The sequence below is a fragment of the Vicugna pacos genome, chromosome 32 (genome assembly GCF_048564905.1).
Source record: "Vicugna pacos chromosome 32, VicPac4, whole genome shotgun sequence".
Lineage (NCBI taxonomy): Eukaryota > Metazoa > Chordata > Mammalia > Artiodactyla > Camelidae > Vicugna > Vicugna pacos.
The window spans coordinates 15953177-15977345 of record NC_133018.1 but is presented as its reverse complement, the minus strand read 5'-3'; the positions used below and the strand labels follow the sequence as shown (position 1 = coordinate 15977345).

General features: G+C 54.6%; 1 protein-coding gene across 2 annotated transcripts; it reads left to right on the top strand.

Moving 5' to 3' along the window:
* The first annotated feature begins 492 nt into the window (after positions 1–492).
* MSI1 (musashi RNA binding protein 1) lies at positions 493–22767 on the top strand. Of its 2 annotated transcripts, none has more exons than XM_072952917.1 (15): positions 493–683; positions 853–893; positions 1455–1536; positions 1635–1719; positions 4685–4726; positions 6223–6315; positions 9864–9912; positions 11051–11133; positions 11627–11744; positions 14231–14311; positions 15531–15587; positions 18331–18399; positions 19230–19384; positions 19832–19895; positions 20985–22767. In XM_072952917.1, exons 1-14 carry the CDS (start codon positions 625–627, stop codon positions 19871–19873), a joined length of 1056 nt encoding a protein of 351 aa, XP_072809018.1. In that variant the 5' UTR covers positions 493–624; the 3' UTR covers positions 19874–19895; positions 20985–22767. The 2 variants fall into 2 exon arrangements, with proteins under 2 accessions (XP_072809018.1, XP_072809017.1); XM_072952916.1 differs by having other exon boundaries at positions 19197–19384.
* Positions 22768–24169: the final 1402 nt, after the last annotated feature.

The following is a 24169-nucleotide window of genomic DNA, read 5'->3' as shown; positions in this document are numbered from 1 at the left end:
GGGTGAACCCTAAATTAGGTTCGGGGGAACTGGGGGCTCCGAGGACGGTTCTCGTTCCGACTGGGGGAATACGTGAGGGGATTGGGGGGCTATCTCCCTCCCGACCCAAGGAGATTGGGGATCTCTTAGATTCTGGATAGCGGGGACCTGAGAGGGAGGACTAGGGGGTCCCCGATCCGGAACCGAGCTACCTTGAAGGCACCGGGAAGCGCTTCATTCCGGGAGGGCGTTCCCGAGGCCCGGCCCCCGTGCCGGGGTGGGTGGGGGGTGCGGCCGCGCCCAGGTCCCGGCCCGTCTCGAGATTCGGGGTCTCTCTCCCCCTCGGGGACCCGGGAGCCCGACGGGAGCAGGGTTCGGGCGCCGCCGCCTCCGCGGGCGCCCAGGCGCGCGGGCGAGCGCGGGGCTTTATGCTCGCAGAGCGGCGGGGGGAGGAGCCGGCAGGTCGGCCCCCGGCGGGCCCTCCCCTCGGCCGTCCCCGCCCGCCCGCCCGAGCGGGGTCGGGGGAGGGGGCAGCATGGCCTGTCCGTCCGGCCCCCTTCGCCGCGCTCCTCATCTGCCCCGCGCCGAGCGCTGCCGCCGCCGCCGCCGCCGCCGCTCCGCTGCCCGCGCCGCCCGCGGCTCCCGATGGAGACTGACGCGCCCCAGCCCGGCCTCGCCTCCCCGGACTCGCCGCACGACCCCTGGTACGGCCCGGCCCGGCCCGGCCCGGCCTTGCTGGCCCGCGCCCTCCCCGGCCCCGCCAACATGGCCGATCTGGGTCGGGCCGGGCCTCCCCGGGGCCCGGGCCCGCGCCCCCTGCGCCCGGGCGCCCGGCGCTCACGCGGGCCCTTTGTGTCTCTCCTCCTCCCGCAGCAAGATGTTCATCGGGGGACTCAGTTGGCAGACTACGCAGGGTGAGCGAGCTCGGGAGCGCCAGCCGGCCCGGCTGGGCACCCGGGACCCCCCGGCGCCCCGGAACCGGACACCTCAGCCCGGCCCTGTGCCCCGCTGACCCCGGGCGCCCCCGCGCCCTGTTTCGCGCCCCGCCCGGGGACCCGGAGAGCGCAGGGCGATCGGCGAGCGCGCACGGCCCAGCGGGTGGAGGGGAGGAGATGAGGGTTTCAGGGGCCATCGGGGGGGTGGGCTGGGCCCCCGAGACCCGCCGGCGGCAGCGCCAACTCCGCTCGCACCTGCGGCTCAAACTTTTGTGAGGCGGCTCCCGGAGCGGCGGGAACCCGGCCGGAGCCGTCCCCCCTCCAGCCCAGCTCGGCCCTCGGCTTCCTGGGGCCCCCGTGGGCGCCAGGAGGCTCCACGGGAGCCGAGTGAGGGCTGGGGAGGGGGAGGCGGTGGAGAGCGTGCAGGCTGCTGGGCGCGGGGGCGGCCGGGCCGCGCCGGGGTCACTGGGGGCAAAGGACGGGGGAAGGGGGGAAGGGCGCGGGGCGCGGGCTGGTCCGAAGGCGGGTGTGTGGTTACAGAAGGGCTGCGCGAATACTTCGGCCAGTTCGGGGAGGTGAAGGAGTGTCTGGTGATGCGGGACCCCCTGACCAAGAGATCCAGGTGAGCCCCTCACCCCCTCCTCCTGCTGCTGGCTCGCCCCCCTCCACCGCCACTCACTGCCGTGTAACCATCTGCCTCTCCCTCACTACGGCGCGCAGGGGTTTCGGCTTCGTCACTTTCATGGACCAGGCGGGGGTGGATAAAGTACTGGCGCAATCGCGACACGAGCTCGACTCCAAAACAGTGAGTGGCCCTCCGGGCTTTGGGGGCCCTTCGGGAGAGGGAGGTCGCCGGAGGAGAGGGTCAGGACTTTCCCCAGAGGACAGTTGGATGGGATCCTGAAGGAAGGAGGGAGTTTTCTGAATAGAAGGTCTGCCACGCTCTGAAACTTTGTCGCTAGAGTTGAGGGGAGACCCAGCAGAAAAATCCCAGGCCTGCTATGAGGTGTTACATCCCCCAACCCCTCCGGTACTGGTGAGGGAAGACGCAGCCACCACCCTCTCCCAGTGCGTACTAATCTTGATGCCTCAAGGAGGAGCCTGGGGTGGAGCTAGGTCCCTTCCCGAGCCCAAATTGGGTGAGTCAGGGTTGCAGTGACCCATCCGTGGCTTCTCTGAACTCTAACTAGTATTTGGCTCCCCCCACCCACCCCATTCCAGACCAATGGCAAAGCTCATTGAATCCCCCTCCCTTCTGCCCTCCCTCCCTTGACTTTTGGTCAATGAGCTCCTTGCTTTGTGTGGAAGACATGAACCTGCTTTGCCCATGAAGGGATTTATGAGAAGGGAGCTAGCTTGCCTGGAAACAGCTCTTCCCGGCTAGATCCGAGGAGAAACTGCTTGTTTGGCATTCAAACTCCTGGAACATTTTGCTGCTGTCCCACTGCTCCCCAGTGTCTTGGGCCCTGCAGGGGGCGCTGGCCCAGGCCCCAGCTCAGGGGGAGAGGGGAAAGGAGAAAGCAGAGGAGGGGTTCCTTCGTGATGGGGTAACTGTCTGCCAGGGGGGCCGGGACAGCGCGATCTCTCTCTACACTCCCCCACTCTCCTCCGGCCCGGCCCTGGGCCTCCCTGCTTGGGTCAGTCACTGGCTCCTGTTTACCTGCAACAATAGCTGGTTGTGCCCAAGAATTTGTCAAATTACCGCCTGTCCCCAGCTCCTGTTATCTCTGCCCAGTGGCTCCCACTCCTGCCCGCAGTGATGAATGAGCAAATGAGGCCAGGCCTCAACTTTGCCGGCTCTGAAAGGATCTTCTTGGCGCTGACTGAGTGACCCAAGCTGGGAATGGAAAGACAGTGGCCTATTGTTTTTGGTGATTATCTGCCATCAAGCTGCCTGTTCTCCTACCATCCCCTGTCCTCAGAATGCACCGATGGCTTCTGCAGCCCTCAGGAAGCCGAGATTTGGGGGCCGGGGGTCGGGGTGTGGGAGATTGATAAGGGGAAGAGAAGGGAGGGAGGAGGATGAGATGGGCATCCTTCTGAGATCTGGGATGTGAAAAGGGCAAGGGCTTTGTGTTTGGCGTTCCCCAGCCTGGGAAAGGGGGGGTGGAAGGGAGGCTTATTGTGGGGAGTCTATTTTGGGTTCTGACTTTCACCTTTTATTTACTTGTTGGGTTTTATTTATGCTGCCAGCTGTGAGTCAGAGTGGAGGTAGGGTGTGTCAGGGATTGGTGTGCGTGGGTCTGCAGGACATGGCTTTGGTACCACCTCCCCGTCAGGGTCTGAGCAGGGGAACTGTCTGAGGTGTGCTCTGGTAGCTTCCAGGAGAAACAGAAGGATGAACATGGCCACAGAGGTATGAACTCATGCCTTCAGACAGGGGAATGGGCAGCTCTATGAGCCCCTTGGGATTCTGGGAGAGAGGCGGCATTGTCCAATGTAGATTTTGGACGTTCCTTCTCTGTGAGTGTTTTTCAGTAGGGGAGCCTGTAGGAGGCTGGTCCCTCATCTGTGCCATTCAGGCAGTGAGGAGCCAGAGCCCATTGCCTAGAAGGAGGCTGAGTTTTGAACCGAAGGAACTTTGGGAAAAGAGAGATCTTCCTGGCGATTGGCTGGTGAACTTCTGAGTGGTGTCCACTCATGTGAGTGGCCAGAAACTCTGAAATGCCCCGGCCTCATAGGTCCTGCATTGATCACAGTGTCTCATGCCCTGGCTTTTGCTGTTTGTCAGTACGAATTCAGTACCTGGGAGTACCCAGGTGCATCTTGCTTTTCCTCTCTGGTTGTTCACAGCCAAGGGCAAAGGTGGCCCACTGGTAATAGCACCTTTGTTTGTGCAGTGAAGGGCAGTTCACAAAGGAATGCTTTCACCTGCGTTATCTCATTTGATTCCCTACAGCTGCCCCTGGGAAAAGTGGGTGTTATCGTCCCCACTTTGCAGATGAGGGAACTGAGGCGCAGGCAAGTTACCAAGATCACAAGCTTAGCCAGGGGCTCCTAGTTTCTGAGTCCAAATCCTGTGCAAGTCACCAAAGCCTGTGCTCTGCTTAACCCCAGGCCTAGCTGCATTATCAGGGAACTGTTTGCTTGCAGCCTCCAGAAGGGCTGCTAGATGTCAACAGTATTGGGAAAACAGAACTGCATCTACTCTTGGTGGTTTATGCACTCTTATCTCGAAGCCTTTTTCAGGCAGAGTGTTTCCATTCACAAGGCTTCCGAAGTCTAGATTGCATGCCTCACCTGGGCAGGTATCTGTGTGACGTCAGGCACAGAGGCCCTGGATACACCTGGTGCTAGAAGGAATAACACTTGGCTTACTTTTTTTGGGGTTCTTGCTGAGGGCTAGACACCAAGTGCTTTGTAAGCATTATCTCAGAAAATCTGCAGACACAGCACTGTAAACTGACTATACTTCAATTTACAAAAAAGTAAAAAAGAAAAAATCTGCAGACAACCCTTTGAGGTGGATGTTATTATTTGCCTGTTTTGTGGGTGAGCTCAAGCCTGAGGCTCAGAGAGGTTAAGTCATTTGTGCAGGATTTCATAGCTGGGAAGTAATGTAAATGGGATTTGAACCCAATAGCCTGGCTCTAGGGCCTAAAAGCTCAACTGTTACACTTTCCTGTCAGGGGCTGTGGCGGTTTCAGTCACCTCTGTGTCACCTCTGTATCCTGGGATGAGAAAGGTCCTCAGGTCTGCAGGCTGTGTGGTGTGGTCACCCATCTGAAGTGTGATAACCGAGGCCCCTCTACCTCTCTCTTCTCTTTTAGATTGATCCCAAGGTGGCCTTTCCCCGGCGAGCACAGCCTAAGGTAGGTGTGTCTGTGTCCGGGAGCAGCTTTGTACTGCCGGCAGTGATTTTCCCAGCATTCCCTTCTCTGGAAGATGCTTCTGCTTGGAGTGTTAATGGAATGGACTGGGATGGGGGAGGGAGGATTCTTTATGTCCTCGCTCTGTGGACTGCAGACACCATGCATTTTTCCAGCTGTGCTCTTGGGTGGACTAGTAAGAGGGGCTGCATGTGTTGTGGGAAGGAGGAACCCCTTAGGGGATTCATTGTCCTGTATTTGAAGCCAGTACACTTTGGATCCTGAGTCGAATTCTGACCTCAGAGATCACAATCTCTCTGCCCAGCCCCTCTGGGGGTCAAACACAGACTTACCCCTGTGAGGCTGAGCTAGAGTCAGGCCAGGGAGCTACCCCTGACCCCCCCCCAGGCTCCCCCCTACCTCTGAGGTCAGGTGTATTGAGCTTGCAGAGCAGGAAGGGACCCTGGAGTCTGTTACATGTTGTCTTGCAGCTTGGGTGAAGGTGGCTTCCCTCCCAAGTATTCTTTTTCCCTGGCACTGTGGCGAGTTTTTCTGGGTGTACCAAAAACAGATTTCTGAGCAGTTGAGGTATACAGAATTCAAAACTTTTGGTGCAGGACGGGGGCCTAAGAGTTTATTCCAGGCCCCAGGACTACTAGCCACATTTTTATGTTTAAGCAGTCAAAAACAGGAGACAGGTGGAAGCCTGGTTACTATCCAGGGAGCAGGACCCCTGAGTCTGCTGACTTACCATGTGTCCTGGGACTCAGTCCCTCTCCAGGAGAACTCAGTTTCCCCCTTTGCAAGAGGGTTGGTGGGAACTAAGATGCTTTAAGATTTGGAGTCAAGGTGCCCAGCTCCTGCCATGGCAAAGGGAGAGGGGCAGGTTTTGGGAGACAGGAAAAGGGCATCACTGGAAGGGTCCAGCAGAGGGCCTGAAAGCAATTATGAGGCAGGTATTCGAAGGAGGCCGCACCAGGGAGCACATGGTCAGAATTGGGTTAATTCCATTAAGCAGTTTGGTGACAGAAGGTGCTTTAGTGTTAGGATGGGGCTGGGAATTGCCGTGGATTAGCCATGCGCTCCTGGGGTAATTAGGACCATGTGTTCTTCCTAAAACAGGGCTGGGGCCACCAGGCTGCCAGAGGTTGGGTTGGGAGGAGGTTGATGGGGAAAATGTCGGCATTGAGGGGACCCTGGGATGGACCCTGGGGACCGTGGGATGGACCTGGGCCTCTCCCAGGAGGGGCTGGTGGGCTCTTTGAGGTAGGCTGACCTCAGACCCCAGGGAGTGAGCCAGCCATGGTGCGGGGTGCACAGCTGCCCGTGACAGGCCTAGAGGCGAGGGTCCAAGGGGGAGCTGGGGGGGGTGCCTTCCGAGTAGCTGGGGCCACAGACAGCTTGTCAGCTGGCGCCCTGGCAGGAGGTCTGGAGCCCCTGCTGGTGGCGGTAGGCCACAGAACTCAGATGCCCACTTTCTCATTCCCTTCCCCTAACAGATGGTGACTCGAACGAAGAAGATCTTTGTTGGGGGGCTATCAGTAAACACCACGGTGGAGGACGTGAAGCAATATTTTGAGCAGTTCGGGAAGGTGGGTCAAAACTGGGGGTGCTGGCTGGGAGCCCTGGAGAGTTTTGGTCAGAGGCAAGCCAGAGTCCAGCACGACCATTCCAGTCCCTGCAGGGGTGGAAAAGGGGGCTGGGTCCTTCTGCGGGTGAAGCCAGGCCAACCTACCGTGCGCGCTCCTGGCCTATCTGTGGACCTCAGACTCTGGGCACATCCCTGGGGAAAGAAGCCACACAGTAGCTGTCCCTGTTGTTGCCCTTCTGCTTATCTTCGTTCTCCTGAGGGAGGCTTTGCTCCCGAAGCCAGTTCAATCCAGTCACCCCTTGGCCTCCTGGGAGTTTGCACCTGTCCAGTCCACCGGCGGTTGTACCTTCCCCCACCCCTTCCTGGTCAGGATGATAAGGAAGCAATAAATATGACTCCCAGTTGTACTCAGGACCCTGCTTGCACAGGTGGGAGCTCGGGTGGGAAGCACTGATCTCTTAGCTAGTGGAGAGGGGCTGAAGAGACCACCCCAAATTGCTGATCAGTCCCAGAGGACTGGCTTTCAGCTCTGAGGTGCATGGAGGTTAAATTTCTGGGCCATTTAGTCCACAGATAAGTAGATGGGGTGACATCAGACAATAGGGTGTCCTCAGAACGGTGAGTGATGTGAACATCAAGGCCCCAGGGGGAGATGGGAAAGAGGGGGTCAAATTTTAAGCCTGGGGGTGAAGTAAGGCTGCTGTGCTTAGGCCTGGGGTCCCTGGTCTTTTCTGACGGGAGACAGGCTGCAGGTTGGGTCTCTCCTATCCCGAGGCTCATTAGTTCCCTGTTACGCAGAGGGCACAGGAGAAAGTGGCTGGAGGATGGGATGTGAGCTGGGGACTGGGTGGGTTTCCAGGCCCCTGTCTCTAGGGCAGAAGGGGAGAGGGTGGGAGGTCCCCTGGCCAGCGGATGCTGGCGATGTAGGAGCCAGAGGCCTAGGCTTAGGCGCCTCCGCGGGGACCCGGGTACAGGACCGAGAGCAGGTCGGCGGCCTGGGCCCCAGAGGGAAGGGCGCTCCTGGGAAGCAGCAGGCCCCGCTCGGCTCCGGTGGGGTGTCTTTGTGTCTGAGCGCCGAGCATTAGAGCTCGCACTAATCTGATCCAGCAGCTGTGATTGGAGGCCGCCTGCCCCCGGGGCCGGCGTTGCCATGGCAACCGGGCCCCAGGAGAAGCCGTCAGCGGCCGCGTCTTTTGTTCGGGCCTAAATCGGCGTTGGCATGTGAAACCGGCCCGGGGAGGCCAGGGGGAGCCGGAGAATAGACTGCCAGGGAGCGAGGGGGACAGCCGGGAATGCCAAGGGCCCCGCGGCGGGGGGCCCCCCGCCCGGATCGAGGGGCCGCCACCGAGGGGGGAACAATGGTCAGCCGCCATGGCTGCCACTCAGGCTTAGCGGCCGACGAACTTGGCGGCTCCCACTGGTCAGCAGGCCTCGACCGCCTCCCCTCCCCCGCCCGAGCCCCCCTGCCCCCGAGTTCCCATGGAGACCAAAGCCTATTAAGGACACTGGGCTGGGAGCCTCCCTCCCCTCAGCTGGCCCCACGAGGGGACACTGTTGGGGGTCCCCAGGACCCCCAACCACTTTCGTTGCTCTGTGCCCTGGCCTCAACCCCACTGCCCTACTATGGGTCTCCAGACAAGGCCCATATGGAAGGGTCTAGTGGACGTAGGTGGTGAAGTTGAAAGGTTGGGTGGAGAAAAGGCCATGGATCTGGGCTGAATCTCGTACAGGTCCCACAGCTACCCAAAGCTGCAGGATCCTGGAAGAGGCTGGTTCTTCTATTCATTTGTTCAAAAAGTCATTGAGCACAGGTCAAGGTCCTCAATAGAATGGTCATGATCATAACTGACACAGACACTGTGTTCCTCATCGAAACTTCAAAGCCAGTGGTGTTGGGCTGTTTTCTCCCTAGCTTTGCCACCCTCCCCCATATGACTGCGGTCAAGCCCCCCTATAATAAAGGTGATAATAATAATAATAGCTGTTATTAACTAAGCACTTACTATATCCCAGCTACTGTGAATTAGGCGTGTTACATGTACTATTTCATTTAACTCCTCCCTATAAGACACTGTTACGCCCATTTTATAGATGAAGAACTTGAATCATGGAAACATAAAGCCACTTGTCCAAATTTAATGAGCAAATGCGGAATCTAGGAATCCAATTCCGGCCTGTCATACTCAAAGCCTGTACTTTTGTCACAACCCTCCTTTCTGGGTTTCTCTTTCCCATGTGCTCAGTGTGAAAGGTCCATCTGGTTTGGACAGTCTGGTTGATTTGGGATTGGGACTCAGAATGGGTCCATAAGGATGGGAGTGAGGGTGGCACCATGCTGCAGGGCCCTGGGGCAGGAGCCTCCTTGGGAAGGGACATACCATTTCCCTCTGAGATTCTCCAGGGACCTAGCTGCCTCCTGGTTCTCCCAGGGGAAAGTCAGGGGCCTGGTGCAGCTTGGTGACTAACAAGAGCTGGAGGACCACCCTGTTCAGGGGCTGCCCTTTGCACTTTAACAAGGCAGTGGATGGGCCTAGAAAGAGAGCAAAGGAGAATGGGGAGGAGGCTGTGCCCCAAGGCCTCAGGAAGTTTTCCTTTATCCCTTGAGGGTCTGACCATTTTGGGGGAGGGTCAGCAGCTGGAGTGAGATGTGGGAGGGGGAGGCAGTATCAGAGGCAGCCCTTGATTTCCACCAACGATGAATCAGACCTTAGCTTAACCCCATGAGACAGCTGACATTGGCTGAAGAATTAAGAGGGCAAGCAGGAAGCAGCAGATGTAGGCAAAGGGAAGGGAAGGGACTGCAGAAGGAAAGCCAAGGCCTTTGGCTGTCCACGTATCCAAGAGGATGCCTTGAGGGAGTAGCAAGAAGAGAAGGCTGGGGTCCAAGGGATGGGGGATAATGCGGACCCTCCCCCTTCCTCTACCCTTTTTCCCTCCCCCAGTCAGTGGGAGGCTAGCAGCCCAGGCACTGAACTCTACTTGCTTTAATTACAGCCTCTAGCAAAAGGAAACCTCAATTAGAGGAAAAGATCTGTACCAGGAGAGGGGAGTTGGGTCTGGCTGGAGCGGCTGCTGTCCTCCTGGCCTTTTGCAAAAAGGAAAGAGGCTTTCATTTCCCCGTCTCATATCTCGCTCTCATATTTCCTCCCCTAGCACCCACTCTGTGCCTTCTCCTCCTAGGCTTGATCTGGGATTTGCTGTGTGACCTTGGGCAGGTGACTTCACCTCTCTGAGCCCATCTTCTGAGCTACCAAATGAGGATCTTACCATGCAAGGAATGGAATGTAGAGGAGAGGCTAGTGGGGCAAAGTGCCAGGCATACAGCTGGTGCTTAATATTTGCAGGCTGGTCCACTGAGAATCTGGTGGTTGAATGGGGGTGCGGTGGCATCCAGCTGGGGTTATAGATGGAAAGTTGTCCCCTGCACAGGGAGCAGATTTAAGATAAAGCCTGGAATAGGCAAGCAGGGAGGGGGTGTCGGAACCCTTGCTCCTGGGTTGTGGTAGTCCCCTGGGGTCTGGTGGGTCCTCCATTGCAGCTCTGTTTCAGGTGGACGATGCCATGCTGATGTTCGACAAAACCACCAACCGGCACCGAGGTGAGCGTGGCCCCCTCCCCCTTCCCGGGCCGGGCTGGGGGGCCTGTGGTCAGCCAGGGGGCTGCAGGTCACAGCTGCCCTTTCATCTTGCCTCCTGACATCCTATCCCCGAGGATCTGCATCCTCTCCCGGGCCTGGCCTTACAGAAGGCTTTTGTCCCGCCGTTTCCTGTGCTAGAAACTTGCCGAATTGCAGACACCCGAGAGGAGCAGAGGAGCAGACCTCTCCTCCCCCTGCAACTGAGCCCTCCGCCCCCGCCCGGGCCGGTGTCCGCCCAGCCAGTGTCTGCCTGGGTTTACCTTGTCCCTGGTAACCAGAGCTTAGGCTGCCCCAGGGTCAGGCTGACTCCACAGCCACGGGCAGTCTGCTCCCGCCACCGCCTCCTCGCCCCACCCATGGGCTGAGCCCAGCTCCCAGCCCCCTTGCCCCTGAACCTGTGAGCATCTGGGCCACCGTGTGCATATTGCCTGGTTGTTTTTCTCCCAGGGGCCTTGCCTTCTGAGAAATCCCATTCCAGCCCCTGGGGCACACCCAGGAGGAGGCGGGTTGTTTCTCCTGTGCCTTCAGAGCTTTGGGCTTTTTAGCCTGTTTAGGGAGTAGAGTATGTGCTAGTCTGTGTGTGTGTATCTGTGCATGTGAGCGTGTCTGTGTCTGAATAGTTGCATGTTTCTAGTGTGTCATGGTAAACCGTACATGTACACAGGGGCCTTTATGCCTTTGTGAGCACTGGTGAGTGTCTCTATGACATATGGGTACCTAGGAAGAGTGTGTGTGTGTATACAAAAATATATTTGGGTGTGTACACTTTTGTGTAAGTTTAAAAAAGTATGTGTGCTCTTTTCCCCTCTTTGGAAGGCATCTAAAGAAGAGAAAAGTCATGTTGAGTGGATTTTCATCACAACTTTTCTAACTGGCTGTGTGACCTTGGGCAAGTCACTTCGCTGAGCCTTGGTTTTCACAACTGTGATTTGGAGTTGAAACTCTGTCTCAGTGGGTAGTTGAGAAGTTGCTAGACGGTGGTCAGAGTATCTCCTTAACTTTTAGACACTTACTTGTGAGAGTGGAGTGGTGGTGTTGGTATGACTTGGGGCTGGGCTTTGACCACGAGCCTGGTTCTGACCCTTCCTCTGCCCTCTAGGGTTCGGCTTTGTCACATTTGAGAGCGAGGACATCGTGGAGAAAGTGTGTGAAATCCACTTCCATGAAATCAACAACAAAATGGTGAGCCAGGATTGGAGGGGGTGGAGATGCAGAGGGAGGCTGGGGCTCCAGCCTGAGCCAGCCAGGGATGCTTGGAGGTTCTGGAGGTAGGCAAACGGCCTCACAGTTAGTGGGGTAGAGCCAATTCTCCCACCCCCCAAAAATCTGGACAGGAAGGTGGTGTCCCGTGGCTCTTAAAAAGCACGGTTGGTGGGTTCATAGATACCTATGGTTGAAATCCATACTCCACCACTCACTAGTGTAGACATTGGGCAGATGTCTTCTCCACTCTAAGCCTCAGTTCCTCATCTGTAAAATGAGAGGGGGAGTAATACATCTACCATAGTTCGTATAAGCATTCCATGATCTATTGCACGCAAAGTCGATCTCTGGCACATAGCAAGCGGTCCAGAAATACTAACTATGAAATTACCAATAAAGAGCCCTGCTAGGGAATAGGAGGGTCAGTGACCCTTGGTCTATAGGAGGGACTGACCACCAGGTCTTGTTGCAGGTGGAATGTAAGAAAGCTCAGCCAAAAGAGGTGATGTCACCGACGGGCTCGGCCCGGGGGAGGTCTCGAGTCATGCCCTACGGAATGGACGCCTTCATGCTGGGCATCGGCATGCTGGGTACGTGCTAGGCCTGCACCTGCGGCTTCTTCCCGCTCGGAACTGCACCTAGGGCTCCAGGGGCTGGGTGGGTGTTGCACCTCCTCTGTGGTCAGCCCTCCTGTCTGAGTCATTGGGCCCCAATGTGAACGGAGTATCTCGGATCAGGCAGTCCTCATGAAAGTGGGGCGATTTGGTTGTGGGGTGCTGCCCTCTGGTGGTAGCCAAAAGAATGATCCAGCTGCTCATTAATTGGTCCTTCTGGTCATCCATTCCATTCATTTGTCCACCCATCCATCCACTGAATAGTTATTGAGCAACTATAAATGCCAAGCCCTATGCCAAGAAGTACAACAGTGACTTTCCTTGGAGCTTTACAGTCTGGCAGGGAAAACAAATAAGTAAGAACATAAATAAAGAGGTTTAGGACGAGGAAGTATAGGGTGCCAAGGGAGCATGGTCAGAGCAAATTTGACCAAGACTTGGAGAAGCTAGAAGTTACACTTAAACTGAGTCTGTGGGTTGAGTAGGAGCTAGTTATGGTAGGGCAGGGAGCAGGGAAGGGGAAAAATGGTCAGGCAGATGGAACAGCATTTACAGACCCAAAGGCCTTTGGGAAAGTAGAAAGATAGCTGCTTCTTCTTGGTCAGCTTCTGAAACAGGGCCTGCCTTCATGGGGTTCCCCATCAAAGTGGGAGACAGGGGTGAATGGGCAGTGTCACCACAGAGTGATGGGAGGCTGTCAGGGAGGCACTTAAACCCACTTGGGGGTTGGGGAGACTCCCTGAAAGAGGTAAAGGTTACTGTGAGCCTTGGAAGATGAGCAGGAATCAGCAGTGCTTGGTGCCCACGAATGAGGGAGAAAAAAATCTGGGCTGGGCCTCCAGGAAGGTCACAGTCTCCCTGGAGAGACGAGATGTGTCTACACAGTAAGAGCACAGTACAAGGGGGTCTTTATGCCGGGGATGGGGGAGGGGTGCACTGGGGATTCAGAGGAGGAGGGCATGGTGTGGGGTAGACGGTCAACATTGGGATTGCAGATGGGGAGTGAGAAGGAGGAATGGAACAGTCTTCTCCTGAAGTTTTTTCTAAACTTTTTATTTGGAAGTAATTTCAAACTTTCAGAAGAGTTGAAAAGATAAAGAGGCACAAAGAACATCAATTTACCCTTTCCCAAATTCACCTCTTGTTAACATCATATCCCAGTTGCTTTATCATTTCCTCTGTATGTGTATGTATATGTATGTATATATGTACATACATGTGTGTACACACAGACACACACAATACACTTGTGATTTTTCTCTGAATCATTTCAGGGTAAGTTACAAGCATTGTGGCCCTTTACCATTAAATGTTTTGGTGTGTATTTCCTAAGATTATGGGTATTCTTTCATGAAACCACAGCATGGTCATCAACTTCATACATTTATATTGGGATGGTATTTTAATCTAATCTACCAGGATTTCTTTGATCCAATGATGTTCTTTATAGCTATTTTTGTCCTCCAGAACAAGATCCATGCTAGAATCAGGTATTGAATTTAGTTATTCTGTCTCTTTAGCCTCTTTTGGAATATTGATAAAATTTTCTTTCACAACAATCATTAGCTAGTTTCACCCCATTTAAAAAGTGGGAGGGGGAAAAAAAGAAAAAGGAAACCTCTAATCCATAGAGAGAATTGTGGCTAAGAGACTTGGAGCCGGTCACATCTGAATTGGAATCCCAGTTACACTATGATTACTCACTGTATGATTTTCCTTTCAAAGCTGCAAATATTTATTATAATATATGCATACTAACTAGCAGGCACCATGCTGGTGCTGGAGATACAGAGGTAAAAGATAGAGAAGACAGAAAATCAGCACTTAAAGAAATAGTGGGCTAAATTCAGATAATAGTCATCAGTGCTCTGAAAGGAAAGACCCAGGGTGACATGATAGATATTGTAACTGATGAGAAGGAGGACTCTTGGGGGATGACCTCTCTGAGGAGGTGACATTTGGAGCTGAGACTTGCACAATGAGAAGGACACAGTCGTGGGAAAACATGGGGGAAGAGTTCTAGGCAATTGAAACAGCATGTGCAAAGGTCCTGGGGTGGGAAGGAGCTTGTTAAATTTGAGAAGCAGTGGGGAGGCCAGTGTGGCTGGAGCAGAGTGAGAGTCGGGGTATAGATGAGGACAGGACGGAGGAAGAAGCTGGAGCATGAAAGGCCTTGATATGAGTCTGGATTATTCTCAGCTAATAAGTGTCACCTCTATGGGCCTCAATTTCTTGATCTGTAAAGTGGGGCTCCTAATAGTACCTCTTAGGACTCTTGTGAGGTTTAAGGAGAGAGTAAAGTGTGCCACAGGCTTTGCACGGGGCTTGGCATGCAGCAGGTATTTGGTAAATATGACTGATTATTATTTGTGATACAAGGTGGGGAGGGAAATGAGGGGCTCACATTCTTCCCCGCTGAGCTGTAGGTGAGGCTTCTGACACTGGTCCCCTTGCCTGATCAGGTTACCCCGGTTTCCAAGCCACGACCTATGCCAGCCGGAGTTATACAGGCCTTGCCCCTGGCTACACCTACCAGTTCCCTGGTAAGTCCTGCCTGGTATCCCTCTGCTGCCAGCATGTCCCTGGTTCCCGGGCAGTCTGACTCCTCAGGGCGGTGTCTCGGGGTGCATGGCTGGGGGAGGTCTGCCTGCTGGAAGCTTGGAAGGAAGGGCATGTCTGAGGAAGGAGCGCCTCTCCCCACCTTCCCCCTCCCCACCCCATCCCCAGAAGCTGGGGGCGGGGCTCCCAGCGTGGCCCTGCATGGCACCCTCCCTTCCAGGCTGATCTCTGCCCGCCTCTTGCCTTTCTCTCCTCCCTACCCAACTCTGAGGTTGCCATTTCCACCAAAGCGGGCATCAGGCTTGTGGTGGGGGGCATGCCCAAGGGCCAACGTGGTGGTGTCTCTATGGACGCACTTCTAATGACCACTTGCTACACTGAGCCCCTTTCAAGGCCGACAAGACCTTTTGAGACCCTGAATGCTGGAAAACAGTGTGAAAGCACGATGATCAGCACCATCATTTGTAATTCAAATAAGTGGCAGGAATCCCAGCAAAATTCTGTACTTTCACGATGACTATTCATTGTTTTTTGTTTTAATATCAAATATCATATTTTTGCAAACCTTTTGTTTGTTTGCTTTTTTGTTCTTATTTTTTTAGAGGGCTCCCCCTCAGCACTTGTACCATTTGCCTCTTAGGCTGTCCAGCTTGGAATCCTCTGTCCACATTATGTTGTCTAACCCTGACAGTAGCCTCCTGCGGGGGGCATGACGATCCCCATTTTATAGGTGAGGAAATGGGCTCAGAGGGGCAAAGTGACTCGCTCAGGTGACTCAGCTATAAAGTGGTGGAGCGGGGAGCCCACCCGGAGCCTGACCTGCTCTCGAGTCATTGCTTCTCATCAGTGCCACCCCCTCCAGTTCCTCCCACCACAAAAAAAGAAGAGGTGGATTCTGGGAGATGTTTTAGGGCACTTTCAAGCCCTTTAAGGAAAATACTGGAAATAGCAGCTCCAGCATCGCCCTGTGCCCAGGGTATGGTGGCAACTCTGCCTGCACTTTCTGTCTGTCTCTCCTCTTGGTGTCTGTCTCCTTCCCCACCCTTCCCTGCTGGGGACCATGCTCTCCCCACCCCCAGCTCTTGGGTCCTATGCATGGCCTGTCCCCCTGACCCAGTGTCCCTGTGGGTACAATTGTCCTCCCTGGGCCACGCCCAAGGGGCCTCCCTGCATCTTCCTAAGCTGTTTTACGTTTCATTTTAGAATTCCGTGTAGAGCGGACCCCTCTCCCGAGCGCCCCAGTCCTCCCCGAGCTTACAGGTCAGTTGCTCGGATTTCGTACACCTCACAGGCCACATGGGGAGAAAAAAGGGCCCAGGGACCTTCCTGGGGAAAGCGAGCAGGACCTTTTCTCCTGCCTGCCAGCCCTCCGGCTGTGGAGATGCAGCAGACTCTGCTGCGGCACTGGCCAGTCTGTGTAGCTACATGGCCCTTAAGGGTGGGGCATGGGGCCAAGCCCAGCAGATGGAGGCTAAGTCACTCATTCATCCCTCTGACAAATATTTATCTAGCGCCTCCCATGTGCCAGGCACCATGTAGGTGCTGGGATCCAGTGGTGAACCAGCCAGGGTCTCAGACCCTAAGCAGAGTGGGCCGGGTAGGAGACTTAAGGGAATAGCAGTGGGCATGGCTCTCCCCGGTGCCAGCCAGCCCTGCCAGGAGGGGGTGTGGACCCAGCACTTTGAGATCTCATTTTCCAAGGGAAGCCAAAAACCCAGCTTTCACTTTCAAATGAATTTTTCAATTATTTTCCAATGTAGGCAATGAATCCAACATTTTTAAACCACCATGAGCCAAATGAAACTTTTTTGAGGGCCGAATCCAGCCCTTGGGGTGCCCGTTTGCAACTTCTGGGCAAGTGGGATGATGTGCTTGTCCACCCTGAGCCATTTCTCAAGCTGGAGTTCTCACTTGGGCCAGTCAGCTCAGCTCTGGAGCTGGGACTGAGGCCAAGGCCAAGGCCAAGGGGTGGGGTGGGGGGTGCAGGTGAGGTGGGCTGCAAGGGGTTTCTCTGTTCAACCTGCTTCTCCCCCCAACCCCATCCCCAGACTCTCCCCCCAACCTAGCCGTGTGTGGAGGATGTGAGCGTGGATGCTGCTTTAGATGAGACCTTCCTTCCAAGGGATGCTCAGGGAGCCCCAAAATGGGGGAGGGGAACGAGGAACAGGGGGTGAAGGACCAGGAGGGAGTAGAGGGTCCTGGCAGTTGGGGCGATAGAGGCTCTTCCCTGAGCAGAGAGAGGGGAGGTGAAAGGGGGTCTTTTCTACTCATTTTAGAACTCTGTGTTGAGGACCTAGCATGGGACACTTTGCCAAGCCCCGGAAGCAAAGCAGGGACCCGACAAAGCCAAGCCACGATCCACAGAACTTGTCCTCTAGAGAGGATGATGAATATTTATTATACAAATGAGGAATGCTTTACAGTTGTGATAAGAGCATGCTGATTTTGCTTTGGGGAAATGCCTAACTGGGCCCCAAACCAGACCTCAGAGCCCAGCCCTGCCCTTAAAGAACTGAGAGAAGAAATATCCCCTCTGCAGACATCTTGGCAGGGGAGGACGTGGGTTCAAGGATCAGCAATTCTTGGAGGTCTGGGGTCTGAACTTTTCCCTCCCCTTCAAGAGATGAGGATGTTTCCTTCATGCATTTAATCAATATTTGTTGTACCAAATACTGTTCCAGGCAGTGGGGATACAGCAGGGAATGAGACAGACAAGATCCCTGCTCTCCTGGAGCTGACATTCTAGTGGAGGGAGCCAGCAATAAACAAGTAAACAAACAAGGAAATCAGATACTTTCACAGGGTGAGACGTTCCACAAGAAAAATAAAACAGGGAGATGTGCTAAGGTGTTAGGGTCGGGGGCACGGGGCTGCCTTAGCGGGGGTGGTCAGGAAAGGGTTCTCAGAGGAGGTGACACCTGATGATCTTAGGCAAAGTGTCTCCTAACAGTGCAGGAATGCTGTCCTAGACTTTAATTCCCTGGCCTAAGGGCCTTGGCAAAGACTTTCAGGTTTTTTTTTTTCCGAGGTCCCTACCCCAGATCCAGTTCCATTTCAGGGCCATGGTCACCAAAATGGCCCCGAGGGGTGCATCTTGGGATGAGAGAGGGCAATGCAAACACGCCAGCCCCTGGCTGGGTGGGATTGCAGCCCCTCGGGCTGCAGTGGCAGAGCCAAGCAGCAGGGGGCACTAACCCGCCTGACGGGAGGGAGCTGCAGGCTCCCGCCAACCGGTTATTTCGGCAGAGGTCCCTTCTAATACTGTGCAGGGTGCTAGGCGCTGCAGAGGCAGGGGTGGCAGTAGACAGCAAACCAGGGAATAGCAAGATCCCTGTGTCTGAAGACAGATCGGAGAAATGGGGCTGGGGGGCTCAGGGAGGAAGTGGTCTTTTCTGCCCAAGTGGTGGTCAGGGGGCCCTGAGGCAGGAAACTGGGTGCACAGACTTTATGGAGGACATGTCCTCGGGAGAATGGGAGTGGGGAAGCCGGCCAGGCAGCAGAAGGGGCCAAACAGGATTGTGGCCTAGACTAGATCCCACAAGGAGCTCCAGGGCAGGACTCCCAGTCCATCCCTTGGGGAAACAGGCCCAGCTTTTTGTACCTGTGTCAGTCGGTCGCTAGCTCCAGTGGCCCGGGGTTGGGAAGAGAGACATAACCTCTGGATATCCCTGGGCTAAGTGGGTCCTGGTTCGACCAAGGGCCCTCCCTGAAGAGGGCAGCTGTGGGCCACGCTTAGAGCCACTCAGAGTGGGCTGCCCTTCCCCACCCTCCAGGAGATGTGGGTGGTTCAAGTGCGTCCCTCAAGTCCAGGGAAGAAGCTGAGGCTTAGCCCATCTCTGGGAAGCCATCCTCCCTCCTCCCTGTCTCCAAGGGAGCTCCTTTTGCCTTGACCCTGGGGCTGCGCTGACCCCTGTGAGGTGGGGTGAGGCCTGAGAGGCTCTGCCCTCCTCCACCTCTGCCCCTTGCCTGCCCGGCATGCTTACCTGCCCTCTTTTCCTTCTAGCCATTCCCCTCACCGCTTACGGACCCATGGCAGCAGCGGCGGCGGCAGCAGCTGTGGTTCGAGGGACAGGTGAGGTCTGCTGGGGTGCAGGAAGTGAGGGAGGGGTGCAGGTGGCAGAGAAGCCCAGGGGGAAGGAGACACGGCCACTGCCACCCCTTTCCAGAGGGACTCACTTACTCATTCACTCGACAAATATGAACTGAGCACCTGGCAGGCCAGCCAGGAAGGAGACTGATGTGGTCTCTGCCCTCAGAGCTTACAGACTAGTGGGGGTGTCAGGTACTAAAAAGGCATTCATCCTGAAGGACGCTGCCGCCCTGCGGGGGGAGGTCAGGGCAGAGGAGCTCACAGGCCTCTCGGGAAGGCTTTCAGGAGGATGGACCTCTTAACTTCCCATTTGAAGGCAAAGAAAAGGGAAGAGTATTCCCAGCAGAGGGAATAGCAGGTGCAGAGGCTTGGAGGCCAGTTAGCATGGGTGGCGCGCAGGAGTGGAGCATGGGGAGGAGGCAAGAGGAACCAGGTCTTGGGGAGACACTGAACATTTTAAGCAGTGGAGTGATGTCCACTGTAGGAAATGAGCACAGCTGCAGGGTGGGAACAGGTGTGAAGGGGCTGCAAAGGGGAGGGGAGGTCAGCGAGGAGGCTGCTGAGTGGCCAGACAAGAGGTGATGGGGGCCTGGGCTAGGGCAGCTGGGGGCGGACGGTCTTGGAGCGATCTCGGCCAGTGGACCCACATGCCCCGCTGGGGTGTGGGGGTGAGGCAGAGAGGGAGGGGTCAAGGTCAGAGCGGGTGGAACGGGTCAGAGGGGTGCTGTGGGGTGACAGTGGTCGCCGGGGCTATCACCGTCTTCTTTCTGGGTTGCTAGGCTCTCACCCCTGGACGATGGCTCCCCCTCCAGGTTCGACTCCCAGCCGCACGGGGGGCTTCCTGGGAACCACCAGCCCTGGCCCCATGGCCGAGCTCTATGGGGCAGCCAACCAGGACTCAGGGGTCAGCAGTTACATCAGTGCTGCCAGCCCCGCCCCCAGCACTGGCTTCGGCCACAGTCTTGGGGTGAGTGGCCGGACCTGGAGAACCCTGAAGTTGAAGGCGGGAGAGTCCTTGACTGTGGGTGCAGAAGGGAGGTGAGGGATGATGGGTGGAGAAAGTGTCACCTGTGGGGGATCAGTGAGGGTTATCATTCAGTCATTCAGTGGGCATTTAATAAGCACCCTCTGTTTGCCAGGCATTAGGTGGTCTCTGGGGATACTGTGCAAGTAAGACTCACCACCTCTGCCTGCATGGGAGCTAGATTCAAGCTCAGGGGTGCCCTGCTTTTCCAGGGTGCTGGTTATATACAGATTCCCTGATCCTGCCCTGGAGAATCTTCTAGCAAGGGTGATATGGGCAGGGCTAGACAAGGTCTTTGCCTCACCTGGGGCTCCTGCGGGAGAGAGAAGGAACCCCTGGGCATTCTTTGCTTCTCTCATGAATCTAGGCATCAAATGCTTTTCTTTCTAGGGCCCCTTGATTGCCACAGCTTTCACCAATGGGTACCACTGAAGCAGGAGACAGGTGGCAGGAGGTGAGGAGATGGACAGGGGCCTTGTGGGTGGGGGTGGCACTGGGGAGGCTGGTCCCGGGCAGCCCAGTCTGGGACACTGACCTCGTCCCTGCCTTCATGGAACCCACAGTCCAGTGGGGAGACAGACTTTCATCCCAGCAATAGTTGAAGGGTGGGAAAAGCTGCTCAAACTGCTACATAAAGATTGTAAATAAAAACAAACAAACAACAAAACAGTAAGGCAGCACATGCTGCCTCTCAGGAAAAGATTGTTTGAGATTGATGATGTCCAGTATTGATGAGGGGGGAAGGCAATCTGTGTAAACTGGCTCAGGTTTTCCAAAGGGTAGGGTTCTGGGGGAGGGTACAGCTCAGTGTACTTAGTATGCACGAGGTCCTGCGTTCAATCCCCAGTACCTCCATTAAACAACTTTTTTAAAGTAAGTAAGTAAATAAACCTAATCCGCCCCTCCAAAGAGCAGGGTTTATTCCAACTAAACATTCATGCCCTTAAAATAATGATTCTGCTTCTAGGCATTTATTTTTAAAACTGCAAATAACTGAAATGCCCATGAATAGGAGAGTGGTTAAACAGCCTATGCCTACAACAGAGTATTACCCAACTGGTAAAACAGGAACCTGTCAACTTATATACCAAGATCAAGGGGCAGGGAGAACCCCACACACAGGGTCATCATGCAGCCAGTGGTGACCTGGTGGGGTTCTGCGTGAACCGGCCGTTGCCTTTGTTCATTCCTTCATTAGTCCAGACAACTATAGGGCACTATTCCAGGCAAGAGGGATGCGTGAGACAAACAAGGTCCCTGCCTCACCCTACAGACAAAAATCAAGTGAGATCATTCCAAACTGAGTATGAGGGGTCTGCCTGCTTTAGGGGTTCAGGGGGCTTCTCTGAGAAGGTGAGGTTTGAACAAATCCAGCCGTTCAAAATCGAGGGAGAGTTCCAAACAGGGAACAGAAAATGCGAGGTGTAGGAACAACTCTTGTCTAGGAGGGGAGTAAGGGAAGAGGCCTTACGCCCGAGGATAGGTTTCTGGGGGTCGCAGAGGGGCGGCGGTAGGACGCCCATGACCTCCCCCTGTGTTCCAGCACCCCAGCCTGCAGCTGACTGAGGACCACGAGTGAGCCAGCGAGGGGGCGGGGACACCTCAGCCGCAGCCGCCGCCCCCTCCCCCGCAGCGACTCGGACCGCTACTGCCTGCCCCCCACTCCCTGGGCCCCGGCCCCTGCCCTGCTGCCCTCGATGGATGTGTGGATGTCCCGTCGTCTGGCTCCCCTACTAACCTCCCTCTCTGCCGCCCCTGGCCCACTTTCCCCACCTGCCCTGTCCTGCCCGCTTTTATTTATTTTGGATTAGCCGGTTGCCCCCACCCTCCCCCGGTTCTCCCCTCTCCTCTCGGATCTGCGCCCCCGGTCTCCCTGCCGCGCCCCATAGGACACCCCCAAGAAGGCTTTTGTATTTGTGCATAGCTAGAGTGAGGGCAGAGGGGGCCTGCTGCAGGCCGCAGCCACAACCCTGGTTTTTTTTATTCTGATTTTCCCTCCTTTTCTCTCTTTTTTTTTTTTAAAGAAACTGTTTTTTTTTAAACTATTTCTAGGTTTGTGAATGTGAAGCCCCAGGCCACAGGGGGCAAGGGGCCAGGTGCCCCCCACCAGCTTAGAACAAAATGTCTATGTGGGTGTGGGCCCCTGGCCACCTCCCTCCAGCCCTGGAGAGGAGGACAGGGCTGTGCAGGCCAGGCCGAGCCCCTGGACCACCCCGTCCTGTATCATATGTAAATACTGTGAGGTGAGGCCCCCACCCATCTCTCAGACCCCTTGGGGGTGAGGGCATTGCCTCGCCCCACCCAGCAAAGGTCTCCCCTGTGTTTCTGTCCCTTCCTCAGACACCGTTACTGTAAGCTTGCAGGCCTCAATTGTGGCCGAGGCAGGCCCTCTCTCTCAGGCCCTAGGGGTCAAGACCTTGGGCCCACTCACCCCGAAAACCCAGTGTTGGGGCAAGGGAAGAGAAGGGCTCGCCCGGAGCCACTGCTGGAAAGGAATTAACTCTCCAAAGGTCTCCCCCCACCCCCTACCTAGTCGGGCCTTCATGGTTTCTGCCCTGAGCCCCCCATGAGTGGGCATCAGGGGGCACTTTGGGAAGGGGCAGACCCCAGGGGAAAGCAAAGGGCTTCTCAGGGAACCCCCACATTTTTCTCACTGAAGTTCCCCACCAGGATGGTCCAGTGGCCAGAGCCCCTTGGCAGCCCCAAGCCCCCGAGTCCCCTTCAAAGGAAAACAAGGCTCAGGTCCTGCCTGTTCGTGAACAGTGAGTGACCAGGCCAGTGTGGCAGGGCTGAGGCCCACCTGTCATTGTCCCCCTCTGTGTCCTTCTCCCCCAGGTCTGAGGCTGGGGACCTAAGCTTCCTTCCCCATCATAGTTCTCCCACTTTAAAACCCCCTTTGGAGAGTTAATTGTGTGAGGTGCTTAACCTATCAGCCCCAAGATCACAAAGCAATAATCTTTGTTACTGAGATGCGCGGCTGTTCGTGGGTTTTTTTTTTTTAATGTTTCCTAATAAAAGAGAAGCTGCATTTTATTGGTTTTTATTTTTAATTAATTTTCTACATGTTTGAGCTGAGTCACAAGAGACTTAGCTTCCCTCTCCCCACTTCCTGTGATCCCTCCCACCCTGCTGGGCCCACCCATGGGCTCAGGGCCCTGGAATTCTGTTTTCTGATTTGTTTGGGAAATTTTTTTAAAAAGATGTTACATGGTGTTTCGAAGCCAGCAAGTTACCACCCTCCGGTGTCTCTTCTCTCCACATCTGTAACTTCTTTTTCCAGGTTTTATTTTCAGTTTTAAATTCCTAATAAATTATTTGAAAATGGGGCTGTGTTCGTGTCTTGCATCTCTGTGCATTTGGGTCTAGGTACCCCGACAGTACTCTGATTTCCTCCTGGAACAGTCCTCGATTTGCACTTGACCCAGCTTCCATCTCCAACTCCGTGACCAACCTCAAAGCTTCAAGTTGATGGTGAGATACCACTTGACACCCATTAGGATGGCCATCATCAAAAAGCCAGAAACCAACAAATGCTGGTGAGGATGTAGGGAAATTGGAACCCCTGTGCATTGCTGGTAGGAGTATAAAATGGTGCAGCTACTGTGGAAAAGAGTTTGGTAGATCTTCAGAAAGCTAAATATTGAATTATCATGTGGTCCAACAATTCCACTCCTAGGTATATACCCAAAGAAATTGAAAGTAGAGACTCAAACAGACACTTGTACACCAATGTTAATAGCAGCATTATTCACAATAGCCAAAAGGTGGAAACAATCCAAGTATCCATCAACAGATGAATGGATAAGTATAGTATACCCACACAGTGGACTATTATTCAGCCAGAAAAAGGAATGAAGTACTGAGACTTGCTACAATGTGGATGAACCTTGAAGACATGATGCTAAATGAAAGAAGCCAAACATAAAAGGACAAATAGTGTGTGATTCCACACATTAGAGGTACCTAGAATGAGTGAACTCAGAAACAATGTAGACTAGAGGTTCCCAGGGGCTGGGAAGAGGAAATGGGGAATTACTTTTTCGTGTTTTCAGAATTTCTGTTTGGGGTAATGAAAACATTTCAGAAATAGATAGTGGTGATAATTGTACAACATTGTGAATATAATTAATGCTGCTGAATTGTACACTTAAAAATGGTAAATTTTGTTATGTATATTCTACCCCCTCCCTTTTTTTTAAGCTCAGCATTGGACCTCTTGCTCTGGTTTTGCCTTTAACTCAAAGAGAATCCTGAGAGGGTAAGACGGGAAATTCAGCTCAGGTTGGGGTGGGTATCACCAAATGCTTAGATGTGTGGGTTCCAACACCCAGCTCCTCCCCTTCCTAGATGAGGGACGTTGAAGAGGTTCCTCAACCTTTCTGAGCCTCAATTTTCTCATCTATTAACCGGAATTATTAAGAAGCCGCTCGTAAAAAGCCACATATGGTAAGATTCCGCTTACATGAAAAATCCAGAAAGGGTAAATCCATACAGACATGGGCTGGAGTTGGGGGCGGTGATGGGGAGTAAATGTTTAATGGTTAAGGGGTTTCCTCTGGGGTGATGAAAATGTTTTGAAACTAGAGGCTGGTGGTGACACATTGTAAATGTACTAAATGCCACTGAATTGCTCACTTTTAAGTGGTTAATTTTATGTTACGGGAGTATCAGCTTTATGTTACAGGAAAATCTGAAAAGAAAATGCTGGCAGTAACTCAGGTGGTTGTT